Source organism: Engystomops pustulosus, chromosome 3, assembly GCF_040894005.1.
Source record: "Engystomops pustulosus chromosome 3, aEngPut4.maternal, whole genome shotgun sequence".
Classification (NCBI taxonomy): Eukaryota; Metazoa; Chordata; class Amphibia; order Anura; family Leptodactylidae; genus Engystomops; species Engystomops pustulosus.
The window spans coordinates 32,794,944-32,817,805 of record NC_092413.1 but is presented as its reverse complement, the minus strand read 5'-3'; the positions used below and the strand labels follow the sequence as shown (position 1 = coordinate 32,817,805).

General features: G+C 40.3%; 1 protein-coding gene across 2 annotated transcripts in view; it reads right to left on the bottom strand.

The window, feature by feature from the left end:
• Positions 1–418: 418 nt before the first annotated feature.
• Positions 419–22,862, bottom strand: part of KIF16B (kinesin family member 16B) — a 217,070-nt gene continuing 194,626 nt past the window's right edge. For both annotated transcript variants that reach the window (XM_072140436.1, XM_072140437.1), the window contains one exon: positions 419–6,205. In XM_072140436.1, coding sequence (XP_071996537.1) covers positions 6,047–6,205 — 159 coding nt within the window. In that variant the 3' untranslated portion in view covers positions 419–6,046. The remainder of the gene's footprint in view (positions 6,206–22,862) is intronic.

Here is a 22,862-nt window from a genome sequence, read left to right as displayed (position 1 = left end):
CTATGTGTGCAGATACTAGTACCATGTTCAGAAGCAAAATCAAAGTGTAGATAAACCCTGTACGTTGTCAGAACACAGGGATCATAATGTGCTTAGAGAGTCCCTGCTCACCATTCAGTGATTGGAGCTAAAACAGCAATAAAACCGAGTAAAATTGTAAAGTAAGGGGGTTAAAAATAATCTTTATTGCCTAAATATCACTAGGGAGTTTGAGAACTTTCTTCCATGGGTAAACCCCATTAAGTATAGGTCTATGGACACCCTCAGCATATATGTCGGGAGTTTTCCAGGCATATATGATGAGAAAATACATAAAATGTGATGTTAATGTAGCCTTAGTGAAATGGTCTACGAATATATTCTCACATTCTGTAGTGGATGTCTAGGAAGATAAAATGCAAAATAATGCAACCAGGCATAAAGAAGAAAAAGTGTTATATTTTCAGTGAAAACAGATTGTCAAAATGTATCTTAGAATTATCGTACAAACAATGATACAAGTTTTGCATATATTATAAAGGTGATGGCATTGTACTATTTACACTACATAACTACAAGTATAATATGGCCTTACAAACGCTCTCCTCAGCCTCAAATGGTCACATGTCATAATAAATACTACACAAACATCGGAAAACGTAATTGCACTGCAATTAATTGATGTGTGTTGGGGGATGTATCAACTAGAAACACTGAAATATTCATGTAAATGTCATCAGTGCATAATTTCCCAGTGTTTGAGGTAAGAACTGAAGCAAAATGATGATCCTTCTATTGCCAACAAAATTAGTCCAGTCAGAACAAAAACGTAACACAGAAACACATGTGAGATTCCAGATTATTTTAAAGGTTTTTTTAGGTTTTAAAACTGTTTCAGTTATTCAGGCATCTTCTAAGAGATGAGCCCTAAAAAAATGTATGTTCATGCTTGAACCTGTGAATGTGGGCCCTCTAAACCGCTATCATGCCTATATACAGCTGAGGTTTTGGGTCTAAAACTCTTTATCCAGATATTGTGTCTTTCATGACTCATTTTGAAGTGCGATGTAAATAGGTTGAATAAAGTCAAGGAGGCGGAGAGTTAAACACGGAGGTCAAGCTCTCCTCACCTCAGAATGTAGGAGATCAGTGAAGTTTATGGATTCAGGACCATCAATTACAGTGAAGAGAGCACTCTGAAGGGAGGAAAGCTCGACTTCAGTGTTAAATTCTCCGCCTCCTTGACTTTATACAACCAAATTACAAGTCACTTTAAAGTTGATTTTCTGGACGTTCCCACCCCACTGGCCCGTGAAATAGACATGATCTAAAAGGTGTTCAGCTGTTTGATACTGGCAGTGGTTTATAAGGTCAATTTCTGCTGATAGATGTCCTTTAAAGGAAACCTACCATCAAAATCAAGTATTGTAAACCAAGCCCAGTGACATACTGGTGTGTGCCCCCTCAAGCAGGATCTGCTCTTCTCTTAGCTTCTTATTTCCTTGTCTTTAAGAAAAAAAGGTTTTAAAAATCATGCTATTGAGTCTGAGAGGCTCCAGGCTCCATTAACACCTAAGGAGACTGGAGCCCCTCAGGCTCATTCGCATAATTCTAAAACCCTTATTTAAAAAAACAGGGCACAAGAAGTTAAAAGAAAAACATGTCCTGCCAGAGGGGGCACACACCCACACAACAGTATGTCAGTGTGCTTCATTTACAATCCTTGATCCTGGTGGTAGATGTTCTTTAAGCCCAATGGGAACCATGTCCTATGTGCACTGTGCATAGTGAAGTTTTGGTCATTACATCTCGCTTCACAGCACATGCGCCCAAGGGTTCAGAGCACGCGTGTCGAAGCAAGGTCAAGTGACCTCAACACGCTTTGGGAGACTGAAACAAAAGTCACCAGAACCACCCCAACTTTACCTCCATTTTTCATGTAGGACTGACCGGGGGAAGTCTCCATTGACATAAATTGAGGTTTTCAGTTAATTTACAGTTCTGCAGGTTATTGCTAAAATATGATAAAATAGGAAGCTCTTGGAATTAAACACTGGTTAATAGGAGTGCAAAAACCCCCCAAAAACAATCACTGAGAATTCACATAATTTGTTGACAAAATTTTCAATATATTACTATTAAAATGTTCATTGTAGTGTTGATAAGTCTTCTTAAAAAGAATCTGTCATGGTGATTTGGGACACTATACCACCCACAATCTTTATTTAGTCCCCCCAGTGGCCACTAGGAAAATAAAAAAAAACTTTATAGTTATATCGGTTCGGTGCTCCATGCGCCGTAGTTTTGGTGCTTGTGCAATGGAGCCCGGGTGTAACACTCTAGCTTCCTCGAAGAGCTGCAATGGCGCATGGAGCACATCAGACGAGTCTGATGCATCTTATCAGACTAATTTCTAGGCAATTATAAAGTTTGCTACTTTTTCATTGCGGCCAAGGAGGGACTCGGAAACGGGTGATTTGGAACACTAAACCACCAGTCCATAAGGAACCGTGGGTGATTTAGTGTCCCAAGCTGCCATGAGAGGTCCTCTTTAAGTAAACCCTTATGAACTGATTGGGGAAAAATTTTCACAAAAATAAAAGTGTGTCTCCAATTTTATAAAAACTTTTCATAAAGCAACAAGAGAATTTAAGAATTTTTTGAATACATCTTAACGGAATAAATTTGCTTCTTTCTCAATTTATCAGGTTTCTACAACCTTCCTTCCTCCTCTATGAATATAGGAACCCTCATACATAGAGTAGGCAGGCTGTGAGGGTCACACATACTGTAGATCAAGTTTGACTATTAATGAAGATGTCTATGGAGTTGGGATATCTAGAATGTAATTTACGCTCTCCCTCTAAAGGGAGAGTTATCTTACTTCCCAAGTGTTTTAAAGTTAGTAGCAGTGTTTTAGTGTTTTTTCACCAACGTCCCTCTAACAGCCTCCACCTTCACCTCCCCCCTCCTCACTCATCCTGTGTGTGATGCCAACAGTCTGGGTTAAGAAGGCAGCTTGATACATGGAAAATAATTTTTTCTTACAATTATTTGTATTTATTTGTATTTTATTGGTGGTCCACTGTTAGTATTAAAGGTGGCCATACACATTAGATTAATCCTCCCAATCATGTACGTGTTTGTAGTGGGAAAAGAGGAGGAAAACTACTAACAGATGTTTCCAGCAGCCTCTTATTTTCCCTAAGAACAAAAAGATTTGATGTTGAAATCTTTGAATTGGCATGTTTAGGCAAACTAAAAGGGAACCTGTCAGTTAAACTAACCCCCACTAACTAAACCATTATAATGCAGTACCAATATCCACACCCATAAAAATGGCTGTAAAAATTGTGAAAATAGTAGTGAAAAAAATGTTGTAACAAATATCCCTATGTTGTTCCACCTATGCCTATAAAGCTCCAAAGTTTGTTGGTAAAGTTGACTCTTATTACCCTATGTGAGTCTGTTAATCGTCTTTCTTTTGGAAACAGTCCAGAATATTCATGATATTCCAGCTCAGCCCTGCCACTAGCTTCCTAATTGACAAGGAGCATCCTTTCTCTTCAACCAAGTCACTGCTCATCTACCTCATTCACACTTCACCCAGGAGTCATTAGCTCTGTGACGACTTCGAGAGAATTCCTAAAGGAGGAGCTCATTTATCTTCAGCGAGTCACACACAGCCAACGTCCATCTCATTCCTAAAGGAGGAGTTAAGTCACACAGTGATGCGCCTAGTTACATAGTGACTCAGCTGAAGACAAAGCACGTCCCTTGTCAATCAGGAAGCGGAAGGCATGGCTGAACTTGAAAAACATGAATATGCATAGATAGCAAGTCAACTTTAGAGGCATAGGGAGGAACAATATAGGGATAGTTGTACTACTGTATAATAGCAGTTTTCAAAAATATAGTTAGTGTGTGTTAGTCTAACTGATAGGTTCCCCCATTAACCTAAGGTATTTGGCCACCATAAATCGAATCCTTATTTGAAGTTCAAGTTTTCAATGTTTCTGCAAATGAAGTTCGTGTTGCGGCAACACTAAGTGTCAACCGTTACAGCAACCTCATAGATGGTCAAAAAATCTCAAAAATTGTAAGTTAACTTAATTTTGCATCCCATTCTGCTAGGTATGACAAGTTCCCCTCGAAACAGACTGGAAAATCTGGGTGACAAGCGCAGTAGAAGATATATTGGCAGCTGCTTTCTACAGTTACGTTGGATAAAATTACAAAACGTATAATCCACTGTGGGGCAGATTTAGGAAGCATTTTCCTTAAAATAGTGCTATTATTAGACTAACTCTTTGCACAGTAGTCTGTATTCTGTGAACAGACACCCAAGTGTATAATACCAAAATTTGACAAGTAAACAACAGAATTTCCATAGGTTCGACAAAGGCACCGTGCAGTATAAGGTATCCTCTGCCATTTCTCATGTGTAGTGTAGATATGTAAGTGCTATAACAAATCACCTAAGTGTCTTCACATTATACATGTGTGGTTGGGTGCCTATAGCTACTCTTCATACCCCATACTTTACTTTAGTAATCTAGTGTCTCCACGCTATACTGAGGTGTTTGGGTGCCTGTATCTAATCTTCTTAATCTTCTACATACCCTACACTTGCTTTCATTAATTATAGTGCAGTTAACTGTCTTTAGTGCTTTGTTAATTAGAGGTTTTTATTACGTTGTAGATCATTATATAAACAGATCTATATATACATCAATGATATGAATATTCAAACTTGGAGACGTACATTGTATTGCCTATTCAGCTCATATACTCAAAAAAATGACTAGCAAAATATAAATGCTTTGATATTTTTGCAGCTAGGTTTACAGTCATGTTTTATGTGTTTTTTATGGTTTATATGGCCTGGATCTATAAAATTAAAAGGACATTCCTATTAAATTTTGCCATTTTTTATTTCGGAGGAATTACTTTCTAGCTACAGCTTTATGAAAGAAATTCTCCCATAAAAGGAATTGTCTCTTGTCTACAGGAAATGTGATAAATATCAAAGAATGGACCCCTAGCATTCACAAAAAACTGGGGTCCCCATGATGTGTGAGAGTGAAGGGGCGCTCAGGATGTAACCTCTTAGTGATTGTTATGTCAGGTTCACCGGTTATGTGGTCCTCCTGCAGCTCAGTCCCATGCCGATGCTCGCGATAAGATTGTCAAAAGAACAAAGTACAGAACATCAGGAACTGAAGACGATCCGAAGTGTATGGATGGATTGAGGTTCCAAGTTATGTTTTTATTGCCTAATCATCTTAAAAAAGCCCTTAACATGTATTAAAAAGGTTATTGTGCATAAAGTTATAGGATACAGCAAGAATGTGCTCATAATATAGAAGAGAATCAATGCTGCCCATCAGCCACGGAGGAAGCTATAGCCAAATTAGTTTATAATAAAGGTGTTTTTGAGGGACTCTGGGCTAACGTAAGGAATAGCAAAATAAAGAAAGTGTTCTTCCCCTCCACTGCCTCCCTGTTACTGGGTTGCTCTGGAACTTCCGGGTTTCAGCCCTGCACTTGTCAGAAGTTCCAGGTGGGTCACAGGACCTGTTTCAACCAATTAATGGAGGCAATGGATTTGGGGACAACAAAGGAAATTACATTCTGTGGTCAAAAGGAAGTGATGTCCTACGGTACTGGGCCAAAATCCAGAAGTACCAGAGCTGGGTGCAAGAGCAAGGTAAATTTTTCTAACTACCCTCTCCCACACGGTTTTCAAGAAATTCTGGATAATCTCTTAAAAATAAGATATAAACGGAATAAATAAACTTGGTCCAGGACATAACACAGTAATATACATCTTATCTGTTGTAAACTCCATCTGCCGATGCAGTAAGGTGGACGATCAGTTGAGTTTGACCAGCCCACTCTCCTCCCATACTACAGACATCCTCATTGAAATACACTGTGCTATAAAGTGTCTTCTTGAGCTGAAACATCAAAGAAATAACGTTGAAGTGCAGCACGTTCATCGTAGAAACATCATGTCTTCTTTCCTTTACACGCTATACACGGGAAGGCACACTTGTCTCCATTCTTAGCCAGTACCATGGCTACTGTAGTCAAAGACTCCTTTCTTGAAGAAAGGTGAGAATTCGCAGATCGTATGCTTGGAAAGTGTCAGACTGACCTTATCGATATGGAGCGGCGATGTTGGAGACTTCAACATCACAGAGAAAAAGTTGCGGAGGTATTTCTGGAAAGGAAGAAAAAAAATTGTTACATTTTTTTTTTTTAAATGAATCTAAATAAAATCCGAATTTTCATTATGGAGATTTGGAGAAGTCGGAGCTAACACTTGTTTTGTGCTTAAAAAGTGCTCCGAGGCATATGGTGAAAACTTTTCTTTGACAAAGCACCTTGGCATTTAAGAATTATTGGCAGTAGTGATATTCTTGAGTCCATCATAAATGTATAAATAGATATTCTAATAGATTTTTAAGGGCCAGGAATACGTTTGAGATGAATTTCTCATAGTGCTGGATCGGTAAAATCTGGAGATTGCAGCTGGCACTCTCAGAGTAGAACATTTATTAATTTATCCTGACCGTCTCTTAAGTTAAATTATATGCAGTAAATTTCTCTTCCAACTTATAGAACTGAGGTGGGACATGAGGAAAATGTCTTCGGTTGCCGGTAAATTTAAACCCCTGGTGGCCAAGACGTGTTTTTAACCTTTAACAATAAAAACCTATTTTTTGTCTTAAAAGTAATGAGATAACAGGTTTCAGGTACTAGATAGTACTGGAAATTTTACTCCCATCCAAGTATTAATTTCAAATGCCTTATTAAAGTCAGTAAGGGATTTGTCCCTTACTATTAGGGAATAGGCAACAGCGTCTTGAGCTTTTTGTTTTTTTTACCTTTATCTGGATCAACACAAAGAGATTATAAATTGTATTTGATGGATCGGTTTCGTTTTTCAATCTATATAACTATAACTATATAACTTTTCCGCCTTCTGTTGCATTCAAATAGAAACTTTAATAGATCAATTAATAGATTCAATTGAATTGCTAAAACCATAAATGCAATCAGAAAAAATACCTTGATCAACAGAGAGTTTACAGAAATCTAATATGTATATAACATGCAGTATATTTTTTCTAAGAAAAGTTATGGAATTTATTATTTACCAACACCATGTGGCATTGAGTTTCATAGTCTCACTGCTCTTACAGTAAAGAAGTTTTATCAGTGTTGACTTTGAACAGCAACGCACCTGCCATTAAGCAAGTTGAGAATTTGGCCTCAGGCAGCACCACCTGCAGGAAGTAGGGTCACACAGTGGGGGCACAGTTATTTGCTACAAAGTTGGACCTGCAGCTTAAAAACAGTGCTTACAGTGATACATAATGGCCTAGAAGACCTGCATGGACATCCATTTAATTAAAAACAAAAAGAACACCAAGATATATTTCTTTAGGATGGGGTGGTGTGGGAGGTTTGTCTCTGGCAGTAGAAACAATAGTCCCACGTCTCTTTATGAACCCCTCTTTTCTTTAGAAGATGGCCACTCACCATAGCAGAGGACAAAGTAAAAAAAATAAAATAAAATAAAAGATCATAAAAAAGATTTCTGGACTCTGCTAGTACACATCAGATGTTGCATAGGTTTGGTCGACCATGTAGTGGTGACCATACAATTCTCTCCCAACTGCAGATGTTTGGAAGTTGGATTTATATGCTCCCTCTTTTTGTCTCCCTTAGACATAAAAACTCTTTCTTGGCCTTCTTCTCTCTACCTGGTCAGTACAGATGCACTGATGAGCCGACCTGGGCACGTGTGTAGGGAGGAAGGGGTCGGGTAAGATTGTGGTTGAATGAATACGGTCTCTGGCAACATCTACAAAAAGTGAAAGATATTTGCCAAATTAAGCAGCCTCAAGTCTGACAACCAATTCTTCGCTATCCACACATTTCCCATTGATATTCCAAATCAATAATCCCTATAAATTACCTTAACATAAGCTTTAATTTTAAAAAACACCAAAACTTAACCATGGCATATTCTACCCAATAAGAGTCATGCCACCCTTACATGCAATGTTAAAAAGTTTTAAAATTTATAACTAGGGCTGATGTGAAGTTTGTCTTTAGAAAGTTGCCCTTTTTTTAAGTAAAAGCCCACTGTAAATATCCAGACAGGCCCGACTAGTGATGGATCAATCCTCACGAGCACAAATCAGAACAAGTCATGTCACAGCTATTCACAAATGACAACAAAGGAATTGAATCTAGCACGCAGCCCGGGCCAGCAGTGACAGCTTGTCATCCTTTGGAATGGCCTTGGCAAGCAGCTAGCAAAGTGTTTGACATGAATCATCCTCAAAACCCTTTGCCCAGATTTTAGGAAAAAAAAAAAAGGCAGAATGACTGATAAGTTTGGATTCTGAAAGGTACAAGAATGGTCTGGCCAAGAGATTCTGACTGGCTAATTGCGGAATATTTTTAGAAGCGGCTTTGTTCCGTTTCTTCAGTGTACGTGGGGAAATTCACTTTAAAGCAACATTTCACAGTATAATCCCAATCCTATTACTTGCACGGACGCTAAATGCTTATTTTTGTATTTTGTCATTTGGTAAGTTTACAGCTCTGATCTCCTAATAGCCCCCTGCTGGTTCAATGTCTGCACAGAGCTTGATCCATCTACTTGTTTGTTTGTGATGTATCTTTATGCCGAAACTGCACTTCAATTTCCAAAAAATCTGCATTACGAGGGTTTTTAACATAAAATAAAATTTTAAATAAAACGTAAAATATTAACCATACCATACAAAGCTGTCCACAACTTGGCCCCTTCATATATCTTTGACCTAAATTCTGCTCCTTAGAAGACCTGCTTTGCTACTACGATCTGCTCTTTTCACAACCATTTCCAGGATTTCTCCATTGCATCCCTAATAATCTGGAACTACCTACTAAAATGGGTCAAACATGACCTGAACCGCTCCACAGTTTAGAATTTCCTGCAGCACACAATACCTAAACTGTTCCGCTCACTCCCCTAGTGTTTCCATGTACCCTGCCAAGTAGATTTTGAGCCGTCACAGGCTGGATTGCTCCTTCTGCCTTCACTAGCTCAATGCAGTTTTATGCATTCGTTATGAAGAACAACTAGGTTGAATAAAATTTATACACAACCCAAAGCGTTTTGCTATTGATATAATGGCTCCACAGAGATGAACTGACAATTTCATATGTAATTTTATATCAAAGGTCAATTATTTAGCCAAACCAAACCATTAGCAATGGAAATCTAAAAATGGAACGGAGGTGTGAACACGACCTAGTGCAAAAGTCTCCATGTAAAATGTGAGGGAACCAATACAGTCATCTCTAATATGACTTTAAGAATATGTCACCAACAACCAAACCAAGCAGGTGTAAAGGACAAGTGGTAAATAACAGTTGTGCGTCTGTGGGAAAACATCTATAATTTTATGTTGTCTGCTTTTGTATTGCGTCTGATAACAGATCTTTATACTGTACAGGAGTAAACATTTTATCACCACACTGCTGGGAATATCGACTGGTCCTTTGTACAAATCAGCGGACACATCTTCTGTATTATTCCATTTACTTCACGCCGGATACTCAGGGGCACCAGATGAGGGAGAAAACGGGAGGCAAAGCATTTTCTTTTTATTTATTGACCTTTTTTGTGCCAAAACAGAAATGCAACTTATTTCATACTTGAGTAACAAGGAGGATTCACACTGAACCGAAGGTGTTCACATCCTAAAAAATTAGGGGGTCATCAAGTAAAATTCAAGAACTGAGTTGGTGACATAGATAGAGGCGGAGGGTTCTTTTAAAGCATAAAGGGACTTTAAGGTTCCCTTCCTTCAGTTAGTGGATGAAATGTCCTTTCTAGAATTCCCTCTCTGAAGTTAAATCTCAGCAGTTTATTAAAAAAAAATCTTCTCCAAAGTCAAGAAGACTCTTTTCATTTCATTTTCACATGAGAGGAGTTAAGTCTGGAGGTTGCAGGGGAAGTGTCACTTTAGAAGCCCCTATTTTCCATTCTATAGCACCTAGAAACATGCTACTGGTGTCATATCAAAAAAAAAAATCTCATCTTTCAGATCACATCAGATTTATGGCTTTGAGAGCTACAGATACAGACAGTGAGCTGCAGATAATAATCCAGCTCCTATTTTTTTAATTGCCTTATATCCAGTTCTAAAGATCAGAATCACAAGCCTGATGTGATTTGAAAGATGAGATTCTCATCTTTATCATGACACAAAAAGTATGTTTGTAGGTGCTATAGAACAGAAGGCAGAGTCTTCTGAAGTGACACTATCCCTGCAACCACTAAACTTGACTGTAATTTATTTCTATTATTGTTCTTTTTTTCCTTCATTTTCGTTTCTATGTTCAAAATTGGACAAGGGGACAATCTTTGTACTTTAATAAGTTGATGTGACAAAGAAAAATTGGAGTCATTTATGGATTCAGATGCCAAAATTTAGGCTAGATTCACATCTCATTTTATTCCCTGCATTGTAAGGAGTATAGTATGGCCATACAGTGGAATACATTCTCTGATTTTGGCCCTCTGAAAGCAGGAACATTGACGGCAGACAATGATTTGCTGCTGCCAGCATTCTGAGCGTCTCCCAAGCGTCGTAACAGTCCATATTTGGACAGTAACATCATCAGAGAAAGACCCACAGTATATGCTTAGTGGAGTCTGGGGATGGATGCCATAGAGAGGCATTAATTCACCATAGGTTATCGGCCGGTAGCGGTTCTTAACGCAGGTTGCCTTGTAAATAAACAGGTGCACGGCCCTGAGAGACGTTGGCGTGGGACACCAGGAGGGACCATAGAGGCAAGTACGTGTTTATTGTTTTAAGCACCCCCTTCCTGACCACATATCAGTTATTTTTTAGGTCTCGGACAACCCTCTTTAAGGCCTTCGCTGTGAGCAGGATGAAATAAAGCAGTATTCTCTGCTGGATGAGACGTAAACTTAGAATAAGAAAAAAAGGATGCGCCCATCTCCCAATATAAGTCTATCAATGCGTATGTACACTGGGAGCTTTTTCCCTGATGTACACGCTAAACGTGTCCAAAAATTGTCATGCAAATGTAGTCAAAAACAAGTGTCAGATCTATCTCAATGAAGACTGTGCTCCAGAGAGAATATTTTAAAGGGAGATCCATATAGAAAAAGATTGCCTGGATAGTGATAATAAAGAAGACGGTTTCTATAAGAAATGTGTGTGATAAAGGATCTCTCCACTGAATGCACATTCTCGCTCAATTTTTAATCTCCGGAGGTGGATGAGTCGCTTGTTTGGTTATGTGGGTAGTAAAGCACAGTGATAGATATGGGAAGGATCAGAAACGCTCTAAAGAGAAAGACAAGAAGAGACAGTCGTCAGGCAGGCAGTGTGACCCCCTGACATTGCAATTGAGATCATTAGGAGTTTACTGAAGAGGCTGAAATGAGAAGGGAGCCATTCAATCGTTTCGATGTGAGGGGAAAGCAGAGCGCGCGGCCACGCTTCAGTCTGCCCGGCATTACGCTAACTTGTTATTGATTCTTGATTTTAGCAAAGCCACTCGCCGCTGCATTCCAGTCTAATTTAATTTCCCCAAGATACGTGATATAGGACGCTACAGGATTCTCAAACACTTAGATCTTTTTGAGGCTTCTAGTATTTTTTATTGCTTTAATTTTTCTTGGATTCAGGTTTCTATAGTGATAACTGATCAACTTAATTGGTGACATATGTGAATCAACCCACTGATGGGTTCAGGCTTACTTAGACAATCCAGTATATATGGCTATATATATATATAAGAGGAATACTAGTTCAAGCATATTGAAGTGCAGACTGAATCCTTATATTGAATGGAGTAGTATCCCTCTTGGGCACCACCGGTCCCTATGGAGCAATGTGTAACTAGTCCTAAATGAGGAGGAAAACAGGGATGGAGGGCCAATAAAAAGGTGCAACCATCTATAACAGTGGTCCCCAGCAATATTACCTTCCAGTAGTAGACATATTCTTTTTTTCATGGAACAAGTCACAAAACAGGCCATGGGGGGCTACCTGAGGTGCAGCTCCTCACACCATCCACAGGACCAGTACACATTCAGTCAGCTGCTGCTCTTGCCTCATCTCCTAACCCGGACTCGGCCAGTGGTTAGGGCGTTCGGGTTATTTCTTTCACAATGTGAGGTGGATAAGGGTACACTTGATAAAGCCGACGTGCTGTAAAATATTTCTGCCCTGTCTCATGAGAGAAAGGGCCATCAGGAGTCTGGAGAACGAGGTCCCCTTCTCATTAATGGTAGGACTCATCCCTCTGCCCTATTTAATAGTATGGGCCTTTCTACAAACTGCCGAGCACATGGCTCTCATTCAAGAGACTGCCAGAGAGCACCCGGCCCCGGTGCATGACTGTATCCAATACTCTTATACTATGGAAAGGAGCAGCAGGACATATACCCGTCTTACAACTCCACCCATTAGTGACAAGGAAACCTGCTTCTCCAGATTGATGGGTGCCCCATTCTTGTGATAGATAGGGATCCTAGCATTCAGACCCTTAACGATCAGCTTATTATTCCCTATCCTGTGGATAGGGGATAACTTCCACACAGAAGGTAAACCCCTTTAAAGGAAATCTACCATTTGTTTTTATGTATTGAGAATGAAACATACCTTGAGAATGCTGTAGCGACACTGATGCAGAAACATATCTTGTTTAATCCCTGATCCAAGTGGTTTTGCTCAAAAAGCAATTATAAAATAAAGGACCTTGGGAAAGCCGGGGGCCTACATAAACACATTACATGGATTTCCTGAACTTTCCGGACAGGACTAATGAACTTGAGCTGGATGACTCATACACCGCAACTGGATGGTGCAGTGATTGATTACTTCTGCCTGTCAGGGACAACACAGTGATTACAGCATTCTCTGAAGCCTTGCAAGAGGAGAAGCGCCGAGCAGCCAAAGAAGCAACAGAGCCTCATTATCATAATTTTATTATAGTTTTTTCAGCAAAACCACAGAATTCAGGGATTAAACAAAATATGTTTCTGCATCAGTGTAGCTACAGCATTCTCCAGGTATGTTTTGTTCATAATGCATAAAAGCAAATGGAATATTTCCTTTAAAGCTGCAGAGCTTTGGAGTGGGGACCTCCCCTTGGGAGTGGGGACCTCACCCTAGTCAGATGCAGGTCCCCAAACTAAAAGGTTAATCCAGAAATGATAATTTATCAACATCTGATAAGTCATCATTATAAGATCAGAGGGGTCAGGGCTACTACTACTACTACAGCCATGACTCCTATACACAACATTATGGACCCAGCTGTAGTTACAGTGTCTGACCACTACACAGGAAGATGAGGTGTCTTCTGCCCCACTGATCCATGGCCACCCCGATGGTACTAGGGACACTGCTCTGTATAAACTTTCACCTAACTTATCTTTTTTCAGAAAAATCCAGTTTTACTATAAAAGCTCTTTGGCAATATAAAAGCTCTTTGGCCATTCTCTATAGGGATATGGGGGAGGCAGAAAAATGGCTCCTGATGACAGGTTCCCTTTAAGGAGAACCCAGTGGATAAGATCCATCCCTGCACCTTACAGAGTAAATGAGAAGAATATCTCAATTTACTGCAAAGTAGTAAAAGCATAAGCTATTATGAATGGAGGCAATTTCTGTACCACATATATAAAGCTGGTTCATGCTATTGCTTTAGAAGATGTATTAGGCTTTTATGTGCTTAAAGCAACAACAGAAAAATGTATCTAGCAACAAAACAAATCAGCAGTTATTCAAATATAACATCACTGGGCTGTATAGAAACTGCTGGAACGTGATCCTTCTCCGACAATACATGTGCTGATTGATAGGGTTGTTTAATATGACCTGGTACTCACTATCATTCAACAATGTAATTACCACATAACATTAAGCCTATAATTTACCGAGCTGTTATATCATGAACTCTGTGCTTGGTTTGATTATACATCACTCAATTTCTATATTAGCTTAAACGCATATACAAAGAATAACTAGGTCCATTCATAAAGGGGGAGCGCAGAAACGTCAAATATTGTATCTGAATGCAGACACTATGTTTCCAATGTCAGGGGTCAGGTAGCTGTTTAAAGGGACACTAAATATGTAAAGGTTATAGAAATAATGAAGAGATATTGGGGGAGATTCATAAAAGTGTCGCAGGATAAGTCCAGCTGGATGCTGGATGATAAATCTGGCGTAGTTCAAGACTGTGGACTTCTACTTTGCCTCATCTACAAGTTGATCTAGTTAACACCAGGACAATACGTTTTGGCTCACGTACTTGTAGCCGTGAAGACAATTTTTGGGACCATGTCCTTTATTTATCTTCCTTTATCGTCCTTTTTTAAAAACAATCCAAAATCTTTAACAAATGTGGCGCGAGGAACGGTAACTAGACCTTAGTCAATTGTCTTTGACCTTAGTCAAAGTCAATTGTCTTCTTTGGACTCCCAGTTGGGTAGATAGCCGTGAATGCTAGATTGCTGCGCTAAATAACATTTAAAAACGACTATTTGATCTTTCAAACACGTAGGGGCACATTTACTTACCCGTCCCGATCCCCGCCGTGCGTTTTCCGACGAGGATTCGGAGCTGCGGTGACTCACTAAGATCATGCGGCGCTTCCCCCGCTGAGGTCCGCCGGAGTTCACCTTCTTCTTCCCGGTGCATGTGAGTGCTGATCTTGCGTAACAATTTGCCATTTAAATTCCGCGGTTTATCTGAGTCAGTGGGGTTGTCCGACGTCCATGCCCCCCCCATTTGTGTCGCATGTAAGCCGGCGCCGATGCGACACAATCCGATCGCGTGCGACAAAAAACCGGGGCAATTCAGGGCAAAACGTAAAAGAATTGCGAAACCCGACGAAAATGCGGCATTCTGACCCTTAGTAAATGTGCCCCATAAGGTTGATGATTAAAGAGAGGTGTGTGGTGTGTGTTGTGTGTGTGGTGTGTGTGTGTGTTGTGTGTGTGTTGTGTGTGTGGTGTGTGTGTGTGTGGTGTGTGTGTGTGTGTTGTGTGTGTGTGTGTTGTGTGTGTGTGTGTTGTGTGTGTGTGTGTTGTGTGTGTGTGTGTTGTGTGTGTGTGTGTTGTGTGTGTGTGTGTTGTGTGTGTGTGTGTGTGTGTTGTGTTGTGTGTGTGTGTGTTGTGTGTGTGTTGTGTGTGTTGTGTGTGTGTGTGTTGTGTGTGTTGTGTGTGTTGTGTGTGTTGTGTGTGTGTTGTGTGTGTGTGTGTTGTGTGTGTTGTGTGTGTGTGTGTTGTGTGTGTTGTGTGTGTGTTGTGTGTGTGTGTGTTGTGTGTGTTGTGTGTGTTGTGTGTGTGTGTGTGTGTGTGTGTGTGTGTGTGTGTGTGTTGGGGGGGGGGGGGGGCAGGTAATCAGGTAATTTACCAAAACACATATACTTAAATTTCTGCACCGCTTTCTTTATATGTAAAGTAAAGCTCCCTGGTTCAGAAATGTCTTGTACCTCATCAGTCAGACATTCCTGTCTATAAAAAGGCTGCAGACGGAGGGTCATGTGACCCTAACTGACCGTAACCAGTATGAGAATGAACAGGGCTGCTTCCAGGTTTCAGAAGGCCCCTGGGCAACAAAGCCTCAGTGGACCCCTTTGCAGTGAACTTATGTGGCAACATTACAAATCCAGAAACTAAATAAAAGATTCCCCAATTTATCATTCCCAAACAGCCCTGTCATGGTTCTATTATATACAGCCCCCTCATAGTTTAGTTATATAGAACCCCATCATGGTTTTATTATATACAGCCCCCCTCAGCATGCTCTGCCAGGCTGCTGTGGGCTGGGATTCGGCCGTGTGGTATCCCCCAACAGCTCTGGGCTCAAGCACTTGCTGGGTATACCTGGTGCTGCCGCTGGCCATAAGAATGAATGATAACATAAGGTCCTGGAAGGTAAAACACGTGCAGACTGCTCATAAACAGTCAGGATCACATAACTCCACTTCCGCCCATTGTATGGACAGGCATGGCAGCTGTAGAGGACATTTCTGAACCAGGGGCTTTACTTATAATTCAAGGAAGTGGAACAGAATTTTTATAAATATAGATATAGATAGATCGATAGATAGATAGAGATATAGGTAGATAGATAGATATAGAAAGATATGCATATATTGATATTAGCATATTGGTAAGTTACCCAATATTGTGTCCCTGGTATATTACGAAAAACTTTAAGTAACATGCCCAAGCCGTTTAATTCATTTGAAAGTCCTTTAGCCCCACTACAATCATCCAGGGGGATAGTGCCTTGGACTTTTTAGAGCACACAATGGGGCTTACTAAGGTCCCGCGGCCGCATTTCCGTTGGGTTTTCCGACGTTTTCGGGGATCACGTGGGGAATTTTGTGTCGGACGCAATCGGATTTTGACGCATTGGTACCGACTTTCACGCGGGCGGGCCGTTGGCCAATCCGATGGATTCGGACAACGCGCGGGAATTAACACGTCGAATTGTGTCGCAAGACATGCACTCACATAACCGAGTAGTAGGTGAACTCCGACGGACCTCAGCGGGGAAGCGACACATGCAGGAAATGGGGCGCACGATCTTGGTGACTTCATCCTCGTCGGACAGTCCAGATCGGGGATCGGGACAGTGCCCCAATATGTATGGCAGTAATTATGGCTGCAGAATGAGACATCAAAACCTTATAACACGGGCACCATTGGTGTATGTGATGTATAGCCAAACTTTTCTTTTGGAATAGATGATCTCTTTACTTTACCTGAGTGATACAGTGTCCGATATTTATCTACCAGTTCTGTGCTCTACATACGATATAACAATATCTTACACCAATTATTACATCAAAGATTCGATTAAATCTATTTCACCAAGGGTCCAAATTTTAAACAATTTCCATCACAATAAAAAAAACTCAGCTAGAACAGTGGGGGATCACACATGACCTCCGAAATGCTGTATAATTAAGATGTCACGGCCGAATATAAAGCCAACCTTATTCACTAAATCATTGTTAAAAATGAAGTTCCACTCCGGTATTTCTTACTTTATTTTGCTCCCTCTGCCTGTAGACATGTAATTAATCTCTCCATTCATGTTCTTGCAGCAATTTATGAGAAATGTATTGGTGGCTGCCTGGGAAGTGACACTTTTTTGAGGCACCAAAAAGGCAGCTCTTACGTCTTATCTTTGTCACATTGCGGTTGGAAGGCAGTTTTGCTTTTCTGACTCGTGCAGATTGACAGGTTTTTAACAACAGAGGGTTTCGGGCTTCGTGAAAATACATATATTAATACCATGCTGTCGACAGCGAGTGAAGAACACAAGCGTCCGCCGCTTTGCCGTTTTCGGTATAACGTGAGATGCTTTGGGAAAGAAATAATGGATCTTTTGTAGCAACTAATTACAAATAATAATAATATTAATAGAGGAGCAGGGATCATTATCTTACAAGACGGGACATTTCATTGCGTCCATTGTTAAGCGAAGACTCACAAAAAGAAACAATGGGCTTATTTTACTTCTGGAACTGCTTTATAAAGATCATCTCTTATAGTAGCGTGTAATGATAGCATATATTACTATTATTACTATTTACTGAGAAAATATAGATTTACCCTGACATAGAACACCAAGAAGTATGGAGAGAGTCTAAGGGTACATTCACATGGCGCATTGGGGGCCCTGATCTGGTCACATGATTTGCGAGCAGATCACGGCCCCCATGGATTGCAATGGCTCCTGGTCATGGCGTGGTGAGCACACAGTACATAACCGCATTGTGCAAGACAGTTTAGGACATGCGGACGCTCTTCTGCCTATGGAGGGAGGAGCGGTGATGAGCGATCACCCCTCCCCCTTCTTGATCCAGGCTTGCCCTAATCCACCAAAACAGCTACTACTTATTTCCAGAAGATTTGTTATTTCATGGTGTGATATCATAATTTCTGCGGATGTTGATTCTCTCTTCATCATTCTTCACCCCCTATAATAGAAGTGTCCTCTATAATAAAGTTTCTACTTGGGATCCCCTCTGATGCCACACTGAGCCATAACCAGCAGGGTCAGATTATCAGGAAATGGGCATCTTCTCAATTTTTTCCCCCCATTATATATGTGCAACTCATGCAAGAAGACGTATAGTTCAGAATGCATTCATCGTAACAAAAATGACACATTTTAGGGCAGACCAGGGCACTGTACGGGCCACATCGGGCCCTGTATCCATCTCTGACCAGCCCGCCTGAGCTTATTGAAAAATTTGAGCTCCCCTCCCCATCATTAAATAATAATGCAATTGGGTCCTTCATATTTAATTGAATCATTGTAATGTTTTATTTATTTTGTTATGTAGGGATAGGTCATATACTGAATACAGTAATTAGGTATTGGGTTAAGTATTTAGTCTGATCCTCCAAAACCATTCCCAATTCTCATGAGGCCAAATGGGAAAATGAAATGTCCACCCCCGTTCTTGGGCATTCCCAGCATGCATAGCCTCTTGTAGGTTACAGAAACCATTGTATTGTGCTATGCTAGAAAAAAACTGACCCTCATTATTCCAAATTTTAAAGGGGTTGTCCACTTTCAGCAAATAATTGTGTACAGAAAAGTTATGCACTTTGACAATAAAATTTCTATATCAATTCCTCATGGTTTTCAACATCTCTGCTAGCTGTCCTTCTATAGAAAGCTTTTATGTTTCCTTCTAGTACATCGAAATCTGTCCATGGTCTTGTGATGGACACGCAGGTGCACAAGCCGATATTATCACAGAGAGGAATATGAGCTATTTGATATCAACTGCTCGTGGACAACCCCTTTAACAATTAACACCCTTCTTATGTATCTATAAGATACTGGTGCAATACATGTTCATGAGCCTACACATAATCTTAATAGGGACTGTAGGGTCACAATGGGCCCCTGTGCTGCTGTCCCTGTGTTTCCAACTTCAGGCCTCATCAATAAGGTAAAGGTAATTACCTGTACAGAAGAAACTGCCTCCCCTGTGGTTCAGCACATGACCATTCCATATCCTAGCACCTGGCACTTCCTTATGGCCCTTTCTAGGTAAGTAGCTTCTTGGGAAGAAGATGTCCATTTGATGGAACATGGAAACAATTGCGTTCTTTATATCCCATTTGGGAAGAAAGAAATGCAATTTCTTCTTGGTTGGACATGTCCAGAAACAATGGGGTCACTTCCGAAATTGGAAGATCTCTGTTGACCCTAGTTGACCATATAAGTCAATTTTTCCTGTGTACCATGGTCATGTACAGAACTGCAGGAAAAATGCCTTTCCAGGCACGACCAGAAATTGTGACTTTTGGAGGATTTTCAGTCACGTATGCAACTTTTGAAAAAGTGGAGGTGAAAGGGCAGATCTGATATATGGAAAGAAACTTGGTACCAATGATTCAACGGATAAGGTAAAAAAAAAAAAAAAATTTGGATGGATAGCCCTAATAAAAATGATTATATTGCCCCAAATGTAATATATTTTCACGATATCGTTACTTTGGATTACCGGTAATACATTTTTTTAGTTCATAGATATATTACTAAATGAGTTGATCTGGGACAGGAAGAGAGTTTGGATCAAGTATGGATTCCTTTGTAAGCGGAGAGAGACGGGGGGAATGGCATTACCAGATTTTTTTTTTTTGATACTTTGCTGCTGCCATGATGCAGTTTTTGATAGTGGGAGCAATGCTGAGGTGGATTAAGGACATGTATTTGTTGATGTACAATGTCATCCTATTTAATATTTACAATGTGAAACATATTAAAAAAAAAAAAAAAAAAAAAAAAGAAAGGGTAGATCTGGGCATTGATGCCCCATCTGCCATATTTGTTATAACTAGTGCAGGAAAACCAGCACACGCTATAGCTGAAATCTCCACCAGTAAATCCGGCTTTGGGAGAATATTAATATTAAGGTTGGAGGACGATGCACCAGCTCCCCAAATATATCCGGCGAGAGATGATCAACCTTCCACTACAATAAAATGTTTTGATACCCTGTCACAAGAAGTCGACTCATTATTAATCTATTTATCCCTGGAATGTATTTTGCTGCATTTTATGACATTGTAAAGAATTTGTTGGGTGGCACGGTGGCTCAGTTGTTAGAACTACAGCCTTGCGGTGCTGGGGTCCTGGGTTCAAGTCCCATCCAGGTCAACATCTGCAAAGAGTTTGTATGTTTTCTCTATGTTTGCATGGGTTTCCCCTGGGTCCCCCAGTTTCTTCCCACACTCCAAAACCTACTTGGTAGGTTGATTAGATGATGAGCCCCATTGAGGACAGGGATTGATTTGGCAAGTTCTGTGCAGTGCTGCGTAAATACATTATTATTATTATTGCTGGGTTTAACCAACCTGATGTTAGGACTACTGAACTGAATGCAGCATGTTAGCTCAGGCTCAGCCAGATTCAGAGGTAGGTACCCAGATCACTGTTCTTCCCATTCCCAGCTTGTATCTACACTTTGTTTTCTCTGAAATGTTGCAATGTTTCCATGTAAAACATGCTGTGGCTGTTTGTAACAAGGAAGCCTGTCAGTATTTCATGTTTTGGTCACCACAAATCTCCTGACAGGTTCCCTTTAAGTATATTTACTGCTGGAAACTGCTTTGTATCTGAAAACCCACTAAACTTTCCATCACCCGCCGCTTTCTCTATAGACGTGCTGCATCCGAATCACATGTATGGATCAGTCAGAAGGTTTCTCATCTCGCTCGATACAGCCGGCCTGTGAACATAGAAACCAATGCCTAAGGAGAGCACATTTCTCCCATCTTCTGCTTGATGTATCTGTCATCTGGATGGATCTTTAGAAGAAAGTATATATTATAAAGAAACTTCCTCCGTAGCTTTAGCAAACAAACAGAACTATTATTTGACTCTGACATTCTAATTATGTTCAACATAAACCCGGCTCTGCGCCGTAGTAAATAACAAAAACAACATATAAACTCTGCAACACACTTTCCTTCCAAGAGAACAGTCTTGTAAATTCTCTTCCCATCTAATATTCATCTCGGTGTCCCGTGCGACATTTACAAGGTTTGTAGTGACTTATGTCAATTTACTACATGTCATTTTTTTTTTTTCCCCTTGGGGGAAATTTTGTTGTAATTCAAACCTGCCTGACATTAGACATCAGCAATGCGTTCACCGTGTCGGCGTAAAAAATAAGGGATGACGCCAGCGGCAGAAATGTATGAAGATATATCATACTGTGATGGCGCATAAACGAAGATTCATTGCTGGGGATGTACAAGTCAACACCCTAGGTTAGCAAATTAAAATCAAGTCATGTCAAAATTGTTTACAGGGAAGACATTTAACGCGGGAATGGAAGGAATTAAATTGATTTTTCTTGTTTCTGTACCATTGGCCGATAGACAAGGGCGGCACAGTGGCTCAGTGGTTAGCATTACAGCCTTGCAGCACTGGGGACCTGTGTTTAAGTCCCAGGGTCAACTTCTGCAAAGAGTTTGTATGTCCTCTCTGTTTGCGTGGGTTTCCTCTGGGTCCTCCAGTTTCCTCCCACACTCCAAAACATACTGGTAGGTGGGTTAGATTGTGAGCCCCATGGGGACAGGGACTGATTTGGCAAACTCTGCGCGCTATATAAATAAACATCCCTTTTCAAGATAACATTGGAGTTTCTGATCTCTTCCAAAACTTGAAGATTTCCGTTGATCCTGCTTGTGTTGATCATACATTTTCCCTCTGTATCATGGTCATTAACATCACTGCAGAACACATGATTACAAAATGTCCTGCCAGAGAAACTGGGCTAAACATGGTCAGATTTTATTCCAACCACTGTGATATACCAATAACTAACACGTTCCATAAGGCAGTGGGTAAGCAAATAATCACGCTGTCCATAAAATGTCAAACACCTCATTTTTCACAGGGATTAATTGTGCACTTGAAGGCCCTCCGTGTGGTCATGAGTCAGAATCAACTGAGAATTCCGTCACCCGTTACCAATCAGAAACACAGACTTGTTTTCGTAGACATTATGGAAAATAAATTTTGGCCTTTTCAGTTACATATTTGAATGTGGAGAATTCTAAAAGCTTATTATGATTGGAATTTTTGCTACAGTGATGTCATTTACATAAAGTTAAAGGGGGATTCCGATTTCAGCAAATAAATGTTAATGTTTGCATAATGGAAAGTTATGCAGTTTTCCAATACACTTTCTGCATCAATTCCTAATGGTTTCTAGATCTCTGCTTGCTGTCACTCTATAGAAAGTTTCTATGATTACTTCCAGTGGACAGAAATCTGACCATGGTCACACAGGTGCACGGCTCATTAGTATCATAGAGAGAAATCGGAGCAGTGTGATATAACTAGCCGTGCACCTGTGTGACCATGGTCAGATTTCTGTCCAATGGAAATAAACAATGATGTTTTCTATAAAAGGACAGCAAGAAGAGATCCAGGAAAACATGAGGAATAGATACAGAATATATATTGGAAAATTGCACAACTTTTCATTCTACAAATATTAACATTTATTTGCTGAAATGGGAACACCCCTTTAAGGTCTGGGGCTGTACTGCCCAAGAAATCTGCATCCATATCTACCCTATATACTTGAATATAAGCTAAGTATATAAAAAAAAATTAACTCGCCTTGCCGTCGCCCCCCGAAGGTCCTCTTGTTGCTTCAGGTGCTCTGGCTCCGTCTTAGGGTCCCTGCCCAATGCCGGCACCCACATTATGAAGTCAACCACTTGCTGACTGTGTGCTGATAGTGTGCACGCGATGGCCGGC